The sequence below is a fragment of the Xiphophorus maculatus genome, chromosome 12, assembly GCF_002775205.1.
Source record: "Xiphophorus maculatus strain JP 163 A chromosome 12, X_maculatus-5.0-male, whole genome shotgun sequence".
Lineage (NCBI taxonomy): Eukaryota > Metazoa > Chordata > Actinopteri > Cyprinodontiformes > Poeciliidae > Xiphophorus > Xiphophorus maculatus.
The window spans coordinates 24,807,492-24,822,803 of record NC_036454.1 but is presented as its reverse complement, the minus strand read 5'-3'; the positions used below and the strand labels follow the sequence as shown (position 1 = coordinate 24,822,803).

Here is a 15,312-nt window from a genome sequence, read left to right as displayed (position 1 = left end):
GAAAGAAAATATATAATCATAAAGTAATTTAAATTGTTATATTCATCCGGTGGTTTGTACTAAAAAATATTTATTTTTCATGTAGCTTCACCAATTTCGATTTTTATTTGTTCAAAATCGCTGAATTTTCTTATTTTCCCATTCAAATGCTTGGAAGCGATGCCGGTGAGGCAGCAGCGAGCTCTGCCTCACCTTGGATTGCGCAACCCCTGGCTCTGCGCTGGCTGCTAAGCGGAGAGAGCATGTTGCTGTACGGCGTAAATAAAATGGTTTAAACAAATTTAATATGTGAACTTATTTCCAATAATTTAGCTTATGTATATAATGTACAGTGCTTTTTGTCACCAACTGTGTTTGTGTAACGTGTTTCGTGTAATGAGCGATTATAAACGGCAGAGAACAGGTTCGAGGTGAGGCAGGCAGTTCTCTTGCCTCATGGCAGGGGGCGCTCAAGATCCCAGACGTTCGTCTTGTTCACTCCTCAAATCTGATTCTGATGACGTCAGTGCCTCACCAGCTATGAACCTCACCGCACGTAATCTGGAAAAAAGTGATATCGCACCAGAATATCTTTCTTGTTCTTGAGAGATAAATTGTCCACCACAGGAAAACAGCAAATTTTTCCTCAACGTTTTTTTTTGAAAATGTTTTTTTTCCTTTTATTTTACTTCTTCTGCTCATCCCCTCATTTTATTTATGTTCTCTGTATTTGGCGCCTCCTGTGACTGAAGTTATAATAGTCCTCTCTAACACTTAAAAGTCTAGTGGTCCCAAAAATCAGGGCTGCATACAAACATGTCTAGCTATAGCTAAAGGTGGAAAAAAAGAAATGAAAAAGTGCACAGTATAAAAGTTTTGCAGTCGAGCAGACTGTGAGGTGTGAATTAGGATTTCTTCCCTTCAGTGAGCCGTAGTTGGTCCCAGCAGCATGTACCCCGTCCCAAAGCACTGACCCAAATAACTCTCAACTGTCTTTTTTAGGTCAGTGTTTGTGGATCTCAATAAGATGTGGACTTCTGACTTACGACAGCAGAAGAAATTAATGTTTTTCTCTCTGTTTTACAAAGGGACATCATTGGTGGTGCACCACTTCCTAATTCAGTCTCCTGCGTAAATACTGTCCGCTTCTGGCTAAAAGAAAATCCTGCTCCTATCTGTTATTCTAAGCGATCCCTTCCAGGTCTTCGTAGTTCCACAAGAAGAAGAAGCACAAATAAGAAGTTCGTATTTGGTCATAGACTTTATTGGACGTGTCCATGTTTCAATAACATATTCATTTTCACATGATATAGCTACATTGCATATAACATCTATTTTATTTTTACACTTAACTCAATAATCCACCATAAATTATATGACACATCGTCTTGTCTGCGACGATGAGGAACCTCGGGCGTTTGCACTTTTTCACATTTAGGGTGTAAAGATTTGAACATGAGAGGCATCAACTGACTGCTTTAACCCATTCACAGGTTCATAATGATTTTATATTTTCACAATGATTATACAGTGCAATAGGTAAACAATAAAGTCATCTGTATGAAAACAAACAAAAATGTACATTCACAGTCAGATATAGCCACAGTAAAGGATCCAAATTGGTGAAAACCCAAAGAAAAGGAAACGTCATTGCATTGCTGCCTCTGCTCATTCAGTGCGCCTTGCATGTTTTATGTCTCAGAGTGGCAAAGAGGCCTCTGAGGGTAATATATTTTTTAAAACAACCATCCATGGTAAATGCGATGGCTTGCTTTTACACATTGCTGATTTTGCTGATAGACTTGCGATAAATCAGACAATAATACGCGCCGACAGTGAGTTGCGAAATTCTCAAATGATACCCTGAATCAATTAATGCATAACATTACAAGCCCCATTCTGTGGAACCTCAGATTTCACAAAGGCAATGCCAATATAAGTAAAAAGAGCCACTTGAATACCTTTAACGTAAAAACTGAACAATTCGCCAGCACACCTAACATCAATAAGCATGAACAGCAGCAAGGGGGAGAAGCTCAGAGCTCTTTACAGCACATCTATTCGGTCTGGACATTTGCACATTAATGCACTGTTGAGCACAAGGAGACACTGTGGCTACACGAACAGACCAATAAGCACAGGCAGCATGAAGGAGACTCTGCAGAATCAATATTTTGTGATTACTGTCTACTTCTCTAAAAAAGAAGAAAAAAAAAACAGGTTATTGCAGCTCTACATGAATATTCAAATGGATTGCACTCTTTTTTGGAAGACATGTTTAGCGTCTGGTAACAAGAGTTGATTTCCACTAGCAACTTGGATTTCTGCTGCGGTTAGAGAAGACTTCTGCAGAGATCTTTCATTACAATTGTTTTGCTGCTGTCATTGTACACACAAATCTCACAATAACATTCCTTGGCTAAGTATAAGGGTGTGTCCCAGTGAAAAGAATAGGAAGCAGCGTTGGAAGTAGATGTTGAGATTCATAAAACAGACTCAGGCTTGGAGTGCAATGCAACCGCCCCTCCTAGAAAGTCAGGGCCATTGTAAAACCTGTTGACCGTTTTCTAACTCTCGGTGGGTGCTGCTCCCCTCTGCAGCTCAGCACCACCTCTGAGAGCGAGAATAAGTGAGCTGTTGCTCCATCAAGTGCCTCGTCAAATAAACCTGAAAATGCAAACTTCACACATTTGTGCATGACATTGTTTTCAAGTAAGATTTTTGCTAAATATCTGTGCAAAAGTATCTGAAACAACGTCACAGCAAAAAAAAAAAGAAAGAGAAAAAAGGCATGCATGTCCCTCATCATCTGTAAACAGCCACATAATGCCTGAAAATGGAAGACCCTCAGCCACGCACGAGTGTCACAATCAAGTGGACATCCCTGAGACAGCTCCATTTAATCTGATGTTCTTGTCTGTCTAAGGCGTGCTTTCTTATGTTCTTTTTTTTATTTTCCTTCTTAAGGTGAAGAGCGTTTCATTCGTGTGCAGCAAAAATTAATGTAAGGAAAGCGAGAGTGACGACATACCCACGACACCTACGAAGCTACTTTACTGACTAATCCACTACATGTGACGACACAGTTACAAGCGCCGGAGTGAGATGCTGGAAACCGCAACAGTTGCCTCCTATTGACATGCAGCTACGACATCACCGTGAGCAGTCGAAACGGCTCGAACACATCTAGAGTGTCTGCTAACACTGCGGGGAGCTGTGGAAGTGGACTGTACAAAGATTGTTGAGGCAGGTGGTGGTGGGATTTTGCACCTTTCAAGTCAAATTCCGACGATATTGAGATAACAAATCTATTTTCATTTCTGCCGTAGCCCTCAAGAGATCAAACTTTTTTTTTTTATCAACAGCATTTTGCTACATGCTGATTATTGAGACTAAAATTCAGCTGCTGATATTAAAGCGGATAACAACTTTTGAGTGGGTTATAGGAATGTGTTTTGTCAGAGGCACAGGATCCCCAAGATGAGGGTCGGGACCCCACTGGAGTACACAAATCAGGATGTGTGAAATCTCAGTCTTCTTCCCAATCAAAGCAAATAGCAAAACGGATCATGTTTAGAGTGAAACCATGCTTTAAGAGTAGCATAACAGAAAATAACATAACAGCAAGAGATAAAATAACACATTTGTTGCTGATGCTATTTGTATTGTCAATATATCACTCTTTAAATGACTTTTTAGTAATGCTTATCATTAACAATATCCCAGCTAAGCATGGGTTTCTTTAAAGTTTTCATGATATAACTTTGATGAAAATGCCATAGTTTCATATTAGCACCCTGTTAATGGAAAAAGTATACCAAGCTATGAAATGGTAATTGGTATTTGGTAATGGTATTTAAAGCAGGAAAAACAAAAATATATATTAAACTGCTAAAAAAAATGAAGTAAAATATGGATTATTGTAGTTGCAAAAATGTGAAAAATATGTAAGCAGGAAGCAGCAACAGATGTAAAATTGAGAGCTTGGAGTGTGGTGCTACTTTATGCTTCAAATATCGGGAGAAAACTCAGGTCACTATCTGGCATTTCATCAAAAGTATTTTAGAGCACAGGAAGAGGAAGATGAAAAATGTTTGTAATCTAGTAGCCGTAATTTGATATCTACCTTCATATATGAAGAAACTATTTTATCCCATCTACATTTTCTTTCCTGAATGAGAGCTTGTTTTATTTCATTAGGATTCGGTTGTTATTTGTTGCGGTATTTTTATACATTTTACTATTAGCTATTTTGATTTAGTATTTAGCTGAGATGACATTTGATACTTTTTATACTTTTAGTGCTATCTTGATCTTTACTGTCTTGCTTTTAGTTAGAGTGTGTTTATGAACCAATGAAGCAATGGTTCATGGGAGTTTTATATCGTAACTTCCTAATTACCTGCAGCTAGCTGAACTATTTAGCTAACTCTAGCTTGTACAAGAAAAGGAAGAAGTGGAGATTATAGCTTCTACTGTGCTATTTTTTTTATTTCCGTCTCCTCCTCTACTCTAATGCTACACCATTATAGATGGCTTCTTATCTTAGGAATAAAATGCAACACTCTTTGCCTTTGCATTAGTGAATTTGTCCTTAGTTAAAGTTGCTACATCACTTAATCACCACAAGAAGATTTGCAACCCACTTCCTGTATTCAATTTTGTTACCAAAGAAAATATTTTCTAACATCTCTTTTCAGGAAAATGGAGTGTATTTTTTTTCACTTTTATTTTAGAATAACTTGCAATAATTGTCACCAGAACAGGATTTTACAGAGGAATAGGAAACATCTTTTACTATTTTCCTCATCCCAATAACGATTGTACAGTCCTTCAGATTTTTGACCACAAATACCACAACGGATTTACAGCACCAACAAATAAGAGGAAGGAGTATCGTGTTGCTTTGTTTCTGATTTTAGTTAATGGTTGTCGCATGCACATATGTAGGCTTTTGTGAGGTTTGCTATGATGACCCAGTTAAGCTTTAAGCAAGGCGAGAAATGTCTGAAGCATCACATCATCTGACTCTATTCTACCTTTTTGTTCACTCTAATAGATATTAACTGTTTGGGCAGTGGGTGTCAAGTGTGTACACGTTCATATCACACTCATAAATTGGAGATTCTGTTGGTCCTTGCTCGTTTCCGGAGTGGGGTGGAGAAGAGAAGGGGTGTCTGTCCATCAGTTTGCCTGTCTGTTTTTCTCTCAGCTGGAGGAGAAGAAAGAGGGATGGGAGGATCTGATGCCAGCTCACTCTGAGAAGAGACTGGCAAAAGATTTGCGTAGATTGCGTATGGTTTCAGCCTTCACCTCGTCCTGGCTAAGGCTGGCTCGGGGCGCTGGGGTTTCTGGAATGTTGAAGGTATTGGTAAGAGACTGGGATTTGCTATAAAGAGAGGGAAATGGCAATAGAGGAGAAGGAAAGGCTATTAAAGTCATGCAGCAAACCAATGGAATGAAAAGACTGGAGCACAGCAAGGCAAAGACACAGAGATAAAGAGAGAGAGAGAGAGAGCGAGATACAGAGGAGAAAAGACTCAATAAAAGATGAAAAAAGGGTCAATCCTTCTCCGAGGTCATTCAGAATTACCTTATCATTTCAAGTCACCATTGACATGATATGAATAGTGAATGACGTTTTTTGGATGCACATTGGTGTGTGTTTTGTCTGGGATTGATCGTGAAAATATTTTGGCAAAATATAAATGAACAGAATCCAAATTAAAAAGGGGCATCAGAAAATTGTTGGCTAAAGAACGGAAAGAAACTCTTATGGTGTAGTTGTATCTGTGAGTAATGAATGTGTGTTAGCTTTTGCTTTTAGACCTTTTTGACAATCTGGTGTGGTTTCGGTGATTATTTCAAAAGAAGAAATATTCTGCATAGATTTGTTACTAGCTATTTGTGACTTTTGCAATCTGGCTTTGTTGCAAAATCTACCTTTTTTATTTTGCATAAGATTTATTTCAGAAATTTTCAATAATTAAAACATCTTGTCCTGTGTCCGATAAAACACAGGAGGTCCAAACTATGATACAAGTACCATCATGTTTAGTAATGTGAATGTGGTTTCTATTCTACATACTATGTTTTTCTTAATACAAAAGGCACTACCAGTGTAATTTGAAACATAAAGTGTTATCCATTAACCTGCCAGCTTGTTGGTATCGTCTTAGCCAACTTCCAGATGAATACCTCTGTCCTAGCATTAGCACATTTGGCCTTTAAAAGTAGCAGTGGGAAAGGTTCTCACTTCAGAGTGAATTCTGTAGGTTGACCACTACTGCAGAAGTTAGAAACTGTTCTTAGCTTCATTCTTTTCGACATAGGGTTGACATTTTTTCATGTCTATTTTCTCATGTGCTCAGATATGCAATTCAACAAATAAAGGATTAGACTTTTATAAGTACCCCTGATGTGTAAACAGCAGGGGTACTTACGGCTTTACCAACCGTTTATTAAGTTATTACCTGTAATTTGGTGTTTAAATGTGTCCCTGAGAAGCTTGCTTCAGAACAAGGATTTTAATGCTTGTGTCACCTGAATTCCCGTTTGTTAAAAACTGCCTGTTGCTTTAACGTTTCACAACCTCACCAGACAATCTGATATGTTTCTGTTTTATAAAGACTAACTGCTGTAAGAATGACAAATGTAAGAATCGATACAGCATGCGCATTCAAGTGGATAGCCTCTGTATGAGCGGATTTTTTTTTTTTTTATATGTGGCATGCATGCCTCAGTGCAGGCAAAAAAAGAGGCAAGAATAGACATTCTGTGGATGTTGGTTCTGAGGCTCGAAAAGTACAAATGAGATGGTACTGATCCAGTTCACTGTTCTGTTCTCGTGAACGGCTACTTACTTTAGTTGTGGAGAGCTGCCCATAGCTGGGCTGTCCTGACTGGGCTTCTGTGGGGGCTGGGGCTTTTGCTGCAGAGGGGGACGTCCCCCGGGGCCACCCTGACCTTGGGCGGCGGGTCTCGGCTGCTGGGTGGTTGGAGGCCCGGGACGGGTTGGCTGGACCTTCTGTGATCCTCCCTGTGACTGTTGTCTAGGGAGTGGAGCCGGTTTCTGCTGCTGCTGCTGCCCACCAGGAGGTTTCTGACCGGCAGAAGGTTTCTGGGAGACGGACTGCTGCCTCTGAGTTTGAGGGGAACCTCCTTGGCTTCGCTGAGGAGCGCCCTGACCTGGGGGTCGGGTTTGGGCTGAGGGGCCCTGGCTAGGCTTGGCCTGAGAAGTGGGCTCAGCGGGCCCCGGGCTGGCAGCAGACTGCTGAGCTGGTGCGGGAGGCTGGCCTTGAGGCTGGGGCCGCTGCTGGGTCGGAGGACTTTGTTGGGGACCACCTGCAGGAGGTAAAATAGGGCACCACTCATATTCATACACTGTGATATTACTTTGGTTTTGACTTTTTCAATGAATACAAAAGATCAGGATAAATTACCCTGAGGGGAGGGGCGCTGTTGAGCCTGTGGCACTCTTGGCTGTGAGACAGGCTGAGGAGAAACTGCTTTCTGCAAAACAAACAGATGGCTCAGAAAATGTCGCATCTGTCACAATATGTACAAATTATGCAGGTGGAAGCGTCCTTATAAAAGATTAAAGTTAGAGATAATTAAAACAACACTAACTGCTGAACTGTTATTTATTAAGAATGAACAACATGTTCATATTACATGACCATTTTTACCGGTTTTCTACTTCAAATATAGATCGTCTTTATTTTCACATAAAGAATAAAACACTGTAAGAGGATGAACTCTACTTTAGTCAAACACAGACCTTCACACCTTACATGAATCCTCCATTTCAAGAAAAAGCAAAGAAGAAGCATATTGTGACAGGAGTTGCAATTACAAAGAAAGATGGAGAATAAAAGAGTGTTTTTTTTTTCTTTGCTACCGTAAGCATATTGTGCACTCAGTTTAAGCACCTGTGCTGGCTGTCCCGCTGCAGCGCGTACCGAGGAAGAACTGGGAGTGCGTGGAACAGTCTCTTGCATCTTAGAAACCACAAGTTCTGCAATCTGAACTCTATCCTCATCCTGCTGGTCCCCAATCAGTGGCATCGAACAGTCGTCAACCTAAAATGCAACATAATGTTTAAAATGTTACGAAATGCCCTCGTAATAGTAGACAAACATCAGCATGCTCGCACTGCGATAAAGTACCTCGATAATGTAGTCTTTGCCATCTTTACCGTGTAGAGCCTCCACAGCACAGATGTCTAACCCGCCAAAGATGTCTGCGCATGAATCCACCCACAATTTGTACCTGCAACCATGTGTGCAATAGGAATTCTATTATCCTGCGAGACATACTGTTTGGATTTTAGTACCATTCAATCACGTGTTCTTACTTGTCTGACATGGCCACTTGCTCCAACATAGAAGAGCCCGTGTTAGTTTTCCAGTTTCCAGAAATGGAGGTCCTCCTGGTAAAGAACGCAGTTTATGATGCACTTCCAGTGAGGTGAGTGAGAGTGAAATGTGACATTCGAAATCACCAACACAACGAACTGACTCACATGTAAGCCTTGTAGTTGTTACCAATCTTCTGGATGCGAACGTCGTACTTTGCGTCAATGAAAGGCTCGGAAGTGGCGTAGGTCTTGGTCAGCGCCACAACACTGGCGATATCTTGAAAGTCATACTGATTGTCCACTTTCACCTAGTTGGCAGGTGTGAAAACACACATTTGGTAGTACTCGTTAGTCCCATATGCGATGTGTTCTACATAATATAAAGGGATGATCATTCCATCCCTACCTTTCCCATTCCTGAGTGAGCATGGCCCATCTTTACGACAACAGGGTACTTTGGGGCGCTGATCTGTAAAAAATACCCAACAAAAAAAACATTATATTATGAACTACCACACCATTTAATCCTAAATCCAGAACTCTGATGGCATTTGAAGAGATTGGTTAAAAACAAAAAAGTATGATCCTGGTAATTGGGGCGGGGGTTATGTAAAATCAACTTTTTTGAGCTTTAGATCATGTTATGATGTTATTCCTTCATCAAACCCAGACTATTGTGTTGACTTATTCATGCACCTTTAAGAAATCTTAAATCTCCCTTGGCAGCCATTCGTAGGTACCTTAACGCTCGCTCATATAACGCTCCGCCGATTTTCACAAAAAATCTTCCTTGGAGCTTCAGTCTCCAGTCGAGCTTCCACCCCACAAAAGCAACCCAATCCACACAGCTCCACCAGTACTTTATTTACGCAAGTGATGCTCAATTTGTCCTAAAGACGCAAAAGAAAAACAATCCCGTTGCCATGACAGCACCACCATCAGCAGTTGATAGAAAAAAGGATTGATCCATGCTTTCAGGTCGTTAGCCTCAAATTCCAACCCTACCATCTGAATATCACAGCTAAAATCAAGACTGGTTAGATCAGGCGACATTTTTACAATCTGGCATTGTCTAGCTTTCTTGAGCCTTTTAGTTTCCTGTTCTTGGCTGCTGTTGTCTTCTGCTGCTGTAGTCCTTCTGTTTCAAGGTTCGTCAAGATATGTTGGTTTTCCACATATCTTGATTGTAATGAACTACTTTTGCCTTTGCGTCATCTCAACCATTCTCGTCATTCTCTCCTAACTTGGGCCATCAGCAAGACATTTTCATCCACTCGACTCCCGCTCGCCAGATGTCCTCACTTTTTCAGATTGTTTTCTGTGAACGTGAGAGATGCTTGTGCATAATAATCCCAGCAGAGTATACCTTCATCACGGAAATTGCTGAAGAAAACCCCTGTTTTTGTAACATATAATTTCTAATGATTAAAACATCAATCGTTTAATCCAACAGAGAGGACACAGAGTCATTCTGATGACTTGAAAGCCAGCCCAGTTCTGTCAGCCTGAGACTGCAGGGGTGGAGATGACCACTCTGCAGCGACATTCACTCAATGTTCCTGACACTGACTCGGCAACCCAATAATCGGAAAACTCTGCCGCCGCAAGCAAGAACCCAAAGAGATATAAGCTCACAAAGAAAGTCAGACTGGCTTTAACTGCTATGTGAACTAAATCATGAATTACAACTGGACATCGGACGCCTCAGGAAGTGGCGAAGAGGAGATTTCAAAGAACTCACCATTTCCTTGTGATTTGGATAGTAAACCTGCTCAATCAGTGGGAACTCCTCCGGTCCCAGCTGCTTGTGGAGTCTTGACATCTGAGCAAACTGAGGGAGAATTTAACCCTAAGAGGCCACTCTCATTGTCTATAAATCTGGAAGCTGCTCGCCGTGGGCCGAACAGAGTTTTAAAAGACTACTTACCACCCACGGTTTGTCACAGAAGTTATAGACAGAGTGCAGGGTGTTAACGCTTGGCAGGCCAGCATACTGCAGTCCGATCACCATGTTGCGATGGTCTCCGTTCCTGTCCATACTGAACGCATGCTGCCTGATCAGCACAAAGTCTGGCCTGAAGGATCTGGCACAGAGGACATGAGGGAAATATTGAACGAAATTTCAGAAGCTAAACTTTGCAGCAGAGTGATAACTCCAAATTAAAAACAGGACTTACTTAGTAACCTTATGCCCATTCCTGATGGCGTCAATGTTGACGTTATAGGTGCCGCTGGCATTGGCCACTAGGTTGATCTCTGAGAACTCTGCCTGGGAAGAACAACATCAAATTCAAACCCTTTCCAACCGTAGAAAAATTGCACTAACTGTGAGGGTGCGTGAGCAAAAATAATAGTTAAACCATCAGCCAGGTAGACTGATTACAAACTATTAGTTACTGAAGAGATTGATTTACCCATCTGATATGCTGTGAGATTATTACTGAGTTCATTTTGTCACATTACGCCCACAAATCTCTGTGATAGAACAACACAAAATAACATGTAATTTACATGTTTTCCTCTGACTTAAAAGTCATTATTATTATTGATCTATCAGATCCAGTCCAAGTGAAATAAAACAAAGTTTGCAGCATAACAAAACGTCAAAAGTTCAGGGGTATAAATACTTTTGCAAGGCACTTTAAGTCAGAGCCGAGAGTTAAAGGGACCAAAATACACACGGATAAAAGTGCCTGAGGCAGAGAAGATGATTTTTGAAACATCTGGGCACATTCCTGCTCCTAGCATGCTATAAATAACCACCGCTTACACCGCAACCACAAACACCATTGGGCAACACGTCTCGGCTAAAACTATTAGCTAAATTACTCCTGGTCAGTCATCAGGTCACATTAACAGGTGTGGTACTTGCGTAATGTTTTGGACCATTCATAATGACTTCGTAGTATATTAATAAGTAAGAAAGCATTTCACTGAAAATTTATGCAGCTGTGAGTATCGGCTCTTACTCGATAGTGAAACGGACCCTGAGACATTTATTGTTCTGAGCTCTCTGTGAACATGGCAGCTCATTAATAATGCCACGGCTTGTTTTTTCTGCCAAGAAAAATAAACTGTACGCTAGGAGGCCTATTTCTGTTTTGACATAAGAAGATCGGAGGCAGTGTTGTCCATCAGCAAGTAAAACACTCTACAATCTCTTTAAAACAAAGCATGCAACATCGCTCTCACTGCAGACTCCATCAGGTAAACTGCTTGGACAATTTCTTTACCCTTGATCAAACTATTGTTTTGTTTTGTACATTCAGTCTCCTGCTGAAATAAAACTTAACAGTTGGGTTTAAGACCTACCTGTTCTACTTTGATGTCAAATTCGCCGTGAATCTTTCTTCCTCTGAAAACCTTCACCCTGAATGTGAAACAAGGAGGTGAATCAATTTGTTTGGTGTGTTTGGGAACAAAATGAGAAACAGTTCAAGCTTGTTTTTTGTTTTTTCTCTCCAGCCCAAGCAGGACATTTTGAAACTGGGAACAGTTTCGTCTTTGACACATTCAGGCTGCTGGCACTTCAAATTAAATCTGAAAGTGCAACTTAATTTTGTGCAACGCTGAGATTTGCATGTGATAGTGAGTCATTTTGTCCGCGTAGTTCTTGCTTTTTGAAAACTTTCAGTTCACGTGGCCAAACTTTTACACATTTCGTCGCAAACTTAATTGCATGTTATTGGGATTTTATTTAAATAGTGCATACTTGTGACATGGAAGGAAAACATTACATTGTTTTTAGAAACTAGAAATGTAAAAAATATTGGCTAATTTTTTATTTTGTAACACGTTTCACTTTAATTGCAGCTACATGATATTTGTGTTATGTCGCTACCAGGCTTTGCGCATCTGGAGGCTGATGTTTTTAACTCAATGTTCTTTGTAAAATAAATCAAGTCTGAGTAAGATTGGAGTGTTTATGAAAATCTATTTTGAGGTCTTGTCATGTCCAATCTAACATTTTCATATACTTTGATCTGAGCAACTGCATTACTCATCTGCCTGTATGTTTAGCAGTTGTTGCCCTGCTGGAAAAGGAGCAGCATTAAGCAGGTTTTCTTCCTGGACTGCCCTGTATAGCTGCAAGAAGCTTGATTTCTTCTATCCTGAGTACATTCTTCTGCAATGCTTCCTGTGTTCTTTCATGCTTTGTGTCAAACTCTATAAGTTGAACTTGTTCAGGCTTTACTTTGTTCTTGCCGCTCATCGGAAAAGGTCACGTTTGGGGAGTTCATGAGCTATAGTTGTCCAATCAAAAGATTCTGCAGCTCCTCCAGAGTTAGCATGGGCCTTTTGGCAAAGCTTCTGATTAATGTTAGGTTGCGTTTAGGTGGATGCTCATGTTTTTGCATTTTTGTCATTTTTTTCCAAACGACAATTGGAAAAACGAATATTGTTTTATAAAACGTCCTTACAACTAAATCAGGCATGAAGTGGATTTTGTTTTTGTCTATGTGGTCTAAATAGCAAACCTCTGAGAACAAAAGATTAAAAACAATGTATTGGTTTCATTCCATTTAATTTCACAATTATGCATAAACAGAATGCACTGAAGATTGTGGTTGTGATTTGACAAGAAACCTACAGGTTCAACGGTTGGGGTGTCAGTGTTTTTTCAGTGTAGTGTAACTTTCACACCAATCAAACTGTAACCTGGCTATGTTACATGATGCAGATGCAGGGTTTTCTTTCTCTCTCTTTCTTTTTTTTTGCATGCAAGGTTCATCTTTGCCATGTCACAAGCGCAGGAGCACCCTTCTTATCTAAGCATGAAGCCGTTTGGCAGCTTCACGGAGCGCCTCTCGGCATCACCTGAATCATATGACCTTCCAGATTTTGTGCCACTGCAGCCCACAGTGGACCTGGCACACATTCTGTGTCTAGACGGGCCCCTGATGCGCGCCGCTCTCTTACCAGTCGGTCTGCTGGTCGTCGATCACCAGGAGGATCTTGCCGTGGCTGGAGACGCCAGCCCGATCCGCCGCCTCGGATAGGGTTGCTGCCGCAGCGGCGGTGGTCTGCTTGACGGCATTGGATATGGAGGAGAAGAAACCGGAGCCTCCGCCTGCAGGCTGCGGCTGAGCGGCGGGCTGGCGCCTCTCCGGCGGCCCGGGCGACACTGCGGGGCTTTGCTGCGGCGGGTCGGTGCGTTGGAGGTCGCCCATGTAGCCATTGGGCAGATTGGACATGAAATTACTATCCGAGAGACGTCGACGCAAGTAATTCATGGTGGAGGTTTGTTGAAATGACGTAGAGAGAAGTAGGTCCAAAAAAAAAAAAAAAAAAAAAAAAAAATCCCACCTACTGACACAGAACTTGGTGTTCGGCAAGAAAAATATATGATTGGACTAGTTTCCCATGTGCATAAACGGGAATCACCGCCACCTAAAAGAGAATAAAGTCGGGTTTTATTAATTTGATGGTGATGATTAATGATTTCAGGTTTTTCTTTTTTAAAATGAACATAGTAAGAAATCGTGACTGCAAAGAAAATCAGCCTGCAACTAGATTACAGCTGAAATATGCACAGGTTAAATCACTCGTTCGAATCAAATTAATTCCGTTTTAACGAGACTCACCCGCAATAAAATAAGCATCAAGGTATTTCTGAAGCCTACTTGGGAATGTATCCAAAGTGATCCGCCCCAAGGATGGATGAGGCGATGGTTTCCTACTGGTCAGTCACAGGAAAAGCCTGCACGCAGGTAACCGTCATGTCCTCTGGGCGCAGAGCCAGGCCGTACATCCGACTTGAAAGCGGAGAAATAAATACGAGCTAAAGTCTTCCCAGCATCCCCACCGCCCTGCTTCCCTTCAAGACCCAGTGTTTTCCGTCTGCCCTGCGTCACTCCCAGTCATCCTGAGGGAGAGGAGGCTGCGAGGCTGGACAGTTGTCAAGGTAACGCGAGGATGCAGGAGCTGATTTCCGGTGCTGTTCAGAAGGTAAAGCCAATGACATTCTCTTTGTCGAATTTCCTGCAATAGATAGCATTAAAAAATGACAAGAATTTAATTCACTCGTGTCTACTTATTTACAGTAGTATGCTGATAGTTAAAATTAATACATTTCTCATCAGACTAGATCTTCCTGCTGATTTGTCCAGCATTAATTGTGAGGGAGAATATCGGACTTCCTGTGTTACGGCTGTGTTTAGGTGCATTTGACGCAGCAGTGTGATGGGTAATGAGGGTGGTGCTGATGAGAGCAGTGACAGGATCGTGTGCCTCTGACACACATGAACCAGCTGCTGACTCCACGGGACAGTCAGGTCGGTAGGTTATATGGGATCCCGCTGGTGGCCAATAGAAACACATCTATTTATTGCCGAGATGCTCATTTGATTTTCAATACAGTCGGGTTTTTAGTGATGCGCCATCTGTTGGTGATCAACAGACCACCCCCTCTACATACCCCCTCCCGTGGGAGCCCTTTATCCTCTACTGTACTATGGAAACTACACTGTGGTTGGAACTTGACGATGATCACAAGGGAAACAGGCACTCCTGCTATTCTCTCTTGAATCATTAATACAATGGAGGGTCAATGTATAGCTCACCCGCTGCTCAAAAAATACACATAAAAAAATGTGTTAATCTCTGGATTTTTACGTGTTTCTTGACTTACACCATGCATCCTGTAAACAAGTCATCTGCAAGGGGCGTCTCCAGAATGTTTTTGTAACGGGTGACCAGACACACCAAACTAAAAGCCATAAAAGAATGGCATGAGTTTTATTTTAATGTCAGAAAAATAGCTCTTAAAAAAGAACTAAAGATTCTTGATTTGCTTAAGCAACCAATGTGTCTTTAAATTCGTAAATTCATTGTGCAGGAACCGCTTGCACAATGGAGCGTCAATAGTTTTAGGGAAACACCAGCAAGTACCTTGTTTAAAGTTTAACCACTAGTTTATTATTCTTTACACAGAAGTTTATGGTAACAATAAAACCATTTTGGAACAATATCGT

The 15,312-nt window shown here is 41.2% G+C and overlaps 1 protein-coding gene across 2 annotated transcripts; it reads right to left on the bottom strand.

Moving 5' to 3' along the window:
- Positions 1-1,221: 1,221 nt before the first annotated feature.
- On the bottom strand, positions 1,222-14,499 carry LOC102226166 (synapsin-1-like). Of its 2 annotated transcripts, none has more exons than XM_005808957.3 (14): positions 13,924-14,499; positions 13,259-13,729; positions 11,651-11,708; positions 10,516-10,607; positions 10,266-10,422; positions 10,080-10,169; positions 8,745-8,807; positions 8,504-8,646; positions 8,336-8,410; positions 8,148-8,250; positions 7,911-8,060; positions 7,422-7,491; positions 6,843-7,323; positions 1,222-5,368 (listed from the first exon to the last, which is right to left on the bottom strand). In XM_005808957.3, exons 2-14 carry the CDS (start codon positions 13,570-13,572, stop codon positions 5,233-5,235), a joined length of 1,932 nt encoding a protein of 643 aa, XP_005809014.1. In that variant the 5' UTR covers positions 13,573-13,729; positions 13,924-14,499; the 3' UTR covers positions 1,222-5,232. The 2 variants fall into 2 exon arrangements, with proteins under 2 accessions (XP_005809014.1, XP_005809015.1); XM_005808958.3 differs by having other exon boundaries at positions 1,222-5,330; positions 13,924-14,494.
- Positions 14,500-15,312: the final 813 nt, after the last annotated feature.

What these genes read in the sequence shown, in the direction of transcription:
- LOC102226166 (XM_005808957.3), bottom strand. Translation starts at nt 13,572, where the DNA reads ATGAATTACTTGCGTCGACGTCTCTCGGATAGTAATTTCATGTCCAAT. An exon ending in CAAGTGGCCATGTCAGACAA is followed by an intron (nt 8,251 to 8,335) that starts GTAAGAACACGT and finishes ACATGGTTGCAG; the next exon opens with GTACAAATTGTGGGTGGATT. An exon ending in GCAAAGACTACATTATCGAG is followed by an intron (nt 8,061 to 8,147) that starts GTACTTTATCGC and finishes GTTGCATTTTAG; the next exon opens with GTTGACGACTGTTCGATGCC.